This window comes from Pseudorca crassidens, chromosome 19 (assembly GCF_039906515.1).
Source record: "Pseudorca crassidens isolate mPseCra1 chromosome 19, mPseCra1.hap1, whole genome shotgun sequence".
Classification (NCBI taxonomy): Eukaryota; Metazoa; Chordata; class Mammalia; order Artiodactyla; family Delphinidae; genus Pseudorca; species Pseudorca crassidens.
Window position 1 is genome coordinate 59880726 of NC_090314.1, and position 6745 is coordinate 59887470.

Genomic DNA, 6745 nt, shown 5'->3' on the forward strand with positions numbered 1-6745 from the left:
TCAGTGTTGGGGGTGGGAGGGAAGGAGTGATTTCATCTGTTTAATGAAAAATGACCTGAACGATTCTCTGATCCTGGAAACTCCCATGCAACTGAGGCCAAGGAAAATAGGATTAGGTCTTACTACTTCTACGACGGCTTTGCATCTTCTCAGAATGAGTTAAACTGGAGGGAACAGAAAAAGAAGGGAATCTCATGTCCTTGTGCCTGCAGATAAAGGAGACTTGATGGGACAGATTTCCCCCTGGTCTCCTTCAGACAGTTTTACTTTGGCTTCCTTTGCCTTTTCAATGGACACCCCGTTTCTTTGCTATGTGTTCATAATCACAGAAGGTTTGCTCTAACCCCCTTTGGCATTCTGTCTTCTGACAAGCTACTGATTTCAGGGCTAATATTCCCCCTCTGACTTCTTCAAGTAAGCAGCTTTTGCCCTGAAGCATGAGGGTGTTAAAACCACAACAAACATCTTTGCCAGAATGGCAGCTACGGACATGTAATTCTCTATGTGACCTAATGGGGTGGCACTTTTCAAGATTCTTCTGCTTTGAGTTTTGGGGACACAGTCTTTTCTTCAGAGCAGGTTTTAGGATTGCCAAAAGTGCGCATACAAAATAAAAAACATCACAATGATTGGGATGTCATGATCCCTTTGGTGCCCCAATTCTTCAAACCATCCTTTTAACAGGAGAACCAGATGAGTAAGTCCACAGGCCATTGTCTTTTTAATGCAATGTATATTTATTGTAAACAATAATATACAAAAAAAAGAAAGGATGAGAAAAAGGAAAGGTAAGTTTCACAGAGAAAACAAAAGGTTTGGGGGGGAAAACAAGCAAAACAAACAAAACACAAACACAAACCAAACCTTACCTAAAGACAAAATATGATTTAAATGCCAGGTTTCTTAAGTTACAGGAATATTTTTTTAAAAAAAAGATCTGCTTTTATACAGAAATGGAAAGATGCCATATTATAAGAGTGCTTTAAGATTTTACTCTACTGACTTCTAAAACTGTTAATATATCTTTTTTTAAATAAAAAAAAAAGTTTGCTGTCTTTTTTAAAAAGCAATCCTCACTCCCCAGCCACAGAATTAAGAATTAAGGTCTGTCAGTGGGCTGACCCCCCTCCCCGCTCCTCCCCCTCTCCAAGAGAAAACGAAGGGGAACATCGATGACACACGCTTTTGACACATTGAGTCACAACACACACACACGCACACGCGCACACACACAGTTTAGGCAGCCCAAAGATCTGTGGCAGAAAACACTGCAAATGACTCAGTGATACACTACATCTGCAAACTCTCATTTGTACAAAAAGAGAAACAAGTTTCCAGTTTGTTTTCAACAAAACAACAAAGAGGAAAAAAAAAAAGGACAGACAAAAAGGCATTTATACAAATCTAGGACAAGGAATCCAAAGAAACTTGTTTTTAATAAAAAAAAAGATTAAAGAGATAAATAAAAAAAACTGGTTACAGTTAAGGACATAATTTAACAAGAGATGACCATACCCTTTGAGGACGCGGCTCCAACAACCTATTTTAAAGAAGGTAAATTTAAAAAATTAAAAAAAAAAGAGGAAGATTTTTTTGTTGTTTTTAATTAAAACCTCTCCTTACAAAATAAATAATCTTAGCACATGGAATGTCTTGAAGTTAACTGCTGGTTTTCAGAGAGGCACAGGTGACAGTGTAAGTGAGAGGATTCTAGCATCTGTGTTCCACATGGGGCCCGGGCAGGCAACCAGGGGGCAGTGTGCTGGGGCACAGTATTGGCTGCTGAAACATTCCCCAAACAGATTTCGTCTCCTTTGCTTGCTTTTTGCTTCTTTCTTAAGGTTGCGGTGAGCGAGCAAACACAGGAGGATAAATGCACTAGAAGAGGGCACAAGGATTTTCCAGCAGCATGGTTTTAAGGCTTTAAGGTGTTTTTCTCGTTTAAAAAACATATATATGATAAAGCTTACCAAATGCTTACCAAATCGTCTCTAGACTATTGTTTACTTCCGTATTTGCAAAGTAAGGCCTTTATTTTTCTAAGGCAACTCCTCCTTGAATCAGAAAGCCTGAGGAATTAAGCAAAGCTAACCCCCCAAACTGATCACGTAACACAAATCTGTGGCTTCTGTAGGTTAATACAACACACACACTTTTTTTTTTTTTTGTCTGTTTGTCTGTAAGAGAAAGCAAATCTGTACAAAAATACTCTGGTTGCAAGAAAAGCTAGGGCACGCTGTTCGACTAAGTAGTTTAGCTGTTGGAAAAATAAGAGCATTTAATTTTTTTTATCTAAAAATATGTATAAATCCCCTCAAAATGGTAATGAATCATACACAGTACATACTAAAAATATTTAAAATAGAGAATATTCCTCACAGAGGACTTTTTTCTTTAATTACTGCTAAAAAATAATTACAAAGTCCAAACAGGCAGAGAGACTGAGCCAACTGGTCACACGAATCTCCATCACCCTCCACGCTTGCTTTGAAGGTTTCCAGTCCAGTTTCCCGTCGGTTCTGCTGGTCCGTCTAGCCAAGAGTGGCCTGGCCACTGATTCACAACAAGGTGGTAATGCGTTTGGATAGTCAATGTTTCTGTCTTGTAATCTGAGTTCGACTTGCCTTCAGCGTACATGTCTTTAAAGGTAAGAAAAAAAAAAAATGTCCAAAGGAAATTCTGGTTGGTTGCGTTATTTCTTGGGTTCTTTTTACGATCATCATGGCCATCGTCGCTCTCTAAGCGTTCCTCAAGGTCTGGTGAGCTGTGTGTAGACGGGCTGTTCCCAGTGCTGGGGGCTGTGGGTCTGCGGGATGGAAGGGACCCCGGAGGTGTCGGCGATGGGGGTGTACATGGGCCGCTGCGCCGGGTTCATGTAGGTGAAGGTGGAGTAGAGGCCGGAGCCCTGGCCCGCCGCATGGCTGTAGTAGGAGCCGGAGTTCTGGTGGTCAGTGTAGTCGTACTGCGAGCGGGTGATGGGCGGGTAGGACGGGCTGTAGTGCGGGAGGCTGAAGGGGCTGTAGGCGATCTGCTGAGGCGAGTGCTGCTGCTGCTCGCTGTAGTGGCTGGGACTCAGCTGCTCCGTCTTGATGTGCGTTCGCTGGGCCTGGCCCGGCTCGCTGCTCAGCGTGGTCAGCGTGTGCGCCTGCGCGGGCGGCTGCGGGGGCGCCTGCGCGGACGGCTGGGGGGGCGCCTGCGCGGGCGGCTGCGGGGGCGCCGGCGGGGCCGCCGGGGGCGCCTGCGGGGGCGGCGGCGGCGCCTGCTGCTTGGACATCCACACGTGGCTAGCGCCCGCCGGGGTGGCAGCTGTGCTGCTGATGCCGTAGCTGCCCGTGTAGGTGACCTGGCCGTGCGTGGCCGGCACCCCCGGGTGGCCATTGGGCGGCAGGTACTGGTCGAACTCGTTCACGTCGAAGGTCTCGATGTTGGAGATGACGTCGCTGCTCAGCTCGCCGATGTCCACGTCGCGGAAGTCGATGGGGGGCTGTCTGCCCCCCTCTGGCAGTGGGCGCCCCTCTCGCTTCAGGTCAGCCTTGCCCGGCTGCACGTCGGTTTTGGGGGTGGTGGGTGGCGTCGGTGGACCCTGCGATTGCCCTGAGGACGATAGAGGAAGAAACACAGGGCAATCAACCAGGGCTGTACGGAGGCTTTAGTCTCAGGAACCCTCCTGGGACCCCTCCCCCCCGCTAAAGTGTCCCGTATCCGCGGGGGAGGCGCGCTGCGCCCGACAGAAATCGCTGAATGATTAACTCGCCGGTACACACTCGGCAGTCTCCTTTTATCAGGGGAGGGTCTGAGGCCCGGAGGGTCCGGAAGACCAAATTGCTACTTGTACAAGAGCCCTGTGTGTGCTTTTAGGCTTGGGGGAGCAAAGAGAAAAAGGGAGAAGCCCTGTAAGGCTGTAAAGGCATTTTACCCCGCAATAGAAATTACTGTTAGGGTGCAGGGATTAGGTTGGGGTGTGTGTGTGTGTGTGTGTGTGTGTTTTCAGGGACTTGGCGCAGGGGTTAGTGTGTTTCCCTCCCCAGGGAGCGCCAGGTCCCTAAGCAGAGCCCACTAGGTGGCTGGGGGCCCGGGGGTGTGCCAGAAGGGGCGCGGTGGCCAGGCCGGGGTGGGGGCCGGGAGGAGACTCACCGGAGTGCTCGCCGGGGGAGTGGACCTCGCTCATGCCGGAGGAGGAGTGCGGCGAGTCGGCCTGCAGCGCCTTGAAGATGGCGTTGGGGGAGATGTGCGTCTGCTCTGTGGCCTCCTCGGCCTCCGCCTGGCCGTTCTTCACCGACTTCCTCCGCCGCGGCTGGTACTTGTAATCCGGGTGGTCCTTCTTGTGCTGCACGCGCAGCCGCTCCGCCTCCTCCACGAAGGGCCGCTTCTCGCTCTCATTCAGCAGTCTGGGGGCGGGGTGTGGGGGGTAGCAGACAAAAAGAGAGAGAAAGAGAGGGAGGGGGGCTCCGTGAAACCGGCTGAGCTGTCAGGTCGGCGGGAGGGTGAGGTGACCCCCACCCCTCGGCTTCTTCGAACACAGCCCCCCTTCCTCCCTCCTCCCTGCTTTCCAACCACTACCGCAACTCGAAACTTTTCTTTAAAAAAAAAAAAGTAAAAGAAAAGAAATAAACAAAAATCTCCGTTCTTCTAGACCGACCTGAGCGGACCCTCCCCGCCCCGCCCTCTCCCCTTCTCTCCTAGTTTGGAAACCCTGGAGATGAAAACAGCTTCCCGCGGCTCCCGCTCTCCGGGCCTTTGCTACTGGAGTTATACCCGCCCCCCTTCCGTCCGCAACACCCTTTAAAAACTTTCTGAAAAACCACTTAATCTGCAAGGAGCTCCTCCTGCCCACCCCCACCCCCGCCACCGCACTCACACACACTGCACCCACCTATTAGCAGCAGCCTCCCTTCTCGCCCCTCCTTCCTGCCACGGGGCCCTCTAGCCTCGGCTTCTCCCCCCACCCTGCATCCCATCTCCGTGGGCGAAGGGCTTCACGGGGGAGCGCAGTTCGAGGGAGGGGGAGGCGGATTTCAATTCCTTGGGATTGAACTTCACTGCGACGGGAGATCCGGCCGGCAGCCCTCTCCCACCGAGTCTCCTGCTGGTGTTCTCCCCTCCTCTGGCCATCTTCCGCCCCCCGCGCCCCGCCGCCCCTCCCCGCTCCACCTACCCCCTCCCCCTTTCCCCCAAGAGCAATCCAAGAACTTTGTCAAACTCTGAGCCAAGTTACACCTCGTCCCCATTCCTCCCCCTCGCCTCCCCCCCGCCCCACCCCGCCTGCTCCGGGACCGGCAACTCCCTCCTGCTGGGAGGCGGGGCGCGGAGAGACGGTCCCGGCCAGCGCCCCCCGTCGCCGCCGCGGAACCCACCCTGCCGCGCCCGCCCTACCTCCAGAGTTTGCCCAGCGTCTTGCTGAGCTCGGCGTTGTGCAGGTGTGGGTACTGGTCGGCGAGCTTCCTGCGCGCCGCCTGCGCCCACACCATGAAGGCGTTCATGGGCCGCTTGACGTGCGGCTTGTTCTTGCTCGAGCCGTTGACGCGCACCGGCATGGGTACCAGCGTCCAGTCGTAGCCCTTGAGCACCTGGCTGACGGCCTCGCGGATGCACACGGGGAACTTGTCCTCTTCGCTCTCCTTCTTCAGGTCCGGCTCGCCCTTGGGGAACGTGTTCTCCTGGGGCCGCGTGTTCTCGGTGTCGGAGCCGGAGCCCGAAGGGCAGGGCGAGCCCGCCGAGTCCTCGGACATGGAGGGGCTGGGGGCGCCGGACAGGCCCTTCTCCTGCTCGTCGGTCATCTTCATGAAGGGGTCCAGGAGATTCATACGCAGGCCCGGGACAGGGGGCGGGTGGCCGGGAAAGGCGAGAAGCCGCGGCGGCTCGGGGGCTCGAGGCGCGGGCTACTCTCCCCTCGGCTGCCCGGACGCGGGGCGAGCGGCTCCCGGGGAGCCTGGCGCGTCACTCGGCCGCAGCGGCGAGCTTTTAGGAAGGCGCGCGGGGGCCAGCCCGCAGCTGCCCGCTCCAAGTGGGGGAAGGCGAATTGGAGAGGAGGGGCGGAAGAAAGCAAAAAGCGGGGGGCGACTGCACCCCTTCTCTCCTCCTCCTGCAAAGAAAAGTTCCTGGAGTGAAACTGGCAAGTCGCGTCGCCACTCAAGTTCCCAGTCAGTTTCAAGCTCCGCACTCCGCTCTCCAACTCCCAGCCCAGCGGCTCTTTAATAAATACACCCCCCTCACCTTAGAGACGTCAGCCAATCACAGCACGGCATTTCAGGTTTCAGGGCTTGGCAGGCAGCTGATTGGATCCACTTCGGGGGGGAGGAGGATTGTGGCGCTGGGCAGGGTGTTGAGAGGGGAGGGGCGGAGCGGGGAGGGGAGCGCAGCCGCTGGTCCGCCGGTGGGGGGTTGGGGGGGTGGGGTGCTGCGGGGAAAGCGGGGGACCCGGGACGTCCAAGTGTGTAAGTTTTGCTCTGGTAATGTCAGAATTCGGTGCCGTCTCCGCGCGAATCTTTGCGCGCCCGTGTGTGTGTGTGTGTGTGTGTGTGTGTGTGTGTGTGTGTGTGTGTGTAGACTAGGATCTCTCCCCACCCCCAAGCATTTCTGTTCGTTGTTTTCTCCGCGGTCCCGGGGACTTAGTCGGAGTTTGCCATATTCGAAAAGCTGTCGCTCCTGACTTAAATCATAGCCCAGTTTCCGCGCCTGGAGCCGGCCTCCGCCGAAAGCGCTTAGAAATTGTATTGCGAAGCAAAAGTTTTAGTGACTCAACGCC

The 6745-nt window shown here is 54.1% G+C and overlaps 1 protein-coding gene across 1 annotated transcript; it reads right to left on the reverse strand.

Moving 5' to 3' along the window:
• Window positions 1-713: 713 nt before the first annotated feature.
• On the reverse strand, window positions 714-6176 carry SOX9 (SRY-box transcription factor 9). Its single transcript, XM_067717635.1, has 3 exons — window positions 5374-6176; window positions 4135-4388; window positions 714-3594 (listed from the first exon to the last, which is right to left on the reverse strand). The coding sequence occupies exons 1-3, from the start codon at window positions 5802-5804 to the stop codon at window positions 2750-2752; spliced, it is 1530 nt and encodes a 509-aa protein (XP_067573736.1). The 5' UTR covers window positions 5805-6176; the 3' UTR covers window positions 714-2749.
• Window positions 6177-6745: the final 569 nt, after the last annotated feature.

Coding starts and splice junctions, on each gene's coding strand:
- SOX9 (XM_067717635.1), bottom strand. CDS start 5,804: ATGAATCTCCTGGACCCCTTCATGAAGATGACCGACGAGCAGGAGAAG. Junction 4,389..5,373: donor ACGCTGGGCAAACTCTGGAG/GTAGGGCGGGCG, acceptor CCCCGCCCCCAG/ACTGCTGAATGAGAGCGAGA. Junction 3,595..4,134: donor CTCCCCCGGCGAGCACTCCG/GTGAGTCTCCTC, acceptor TATCGTCCTCAG/GGCAATCGCAGGGTCCACCG.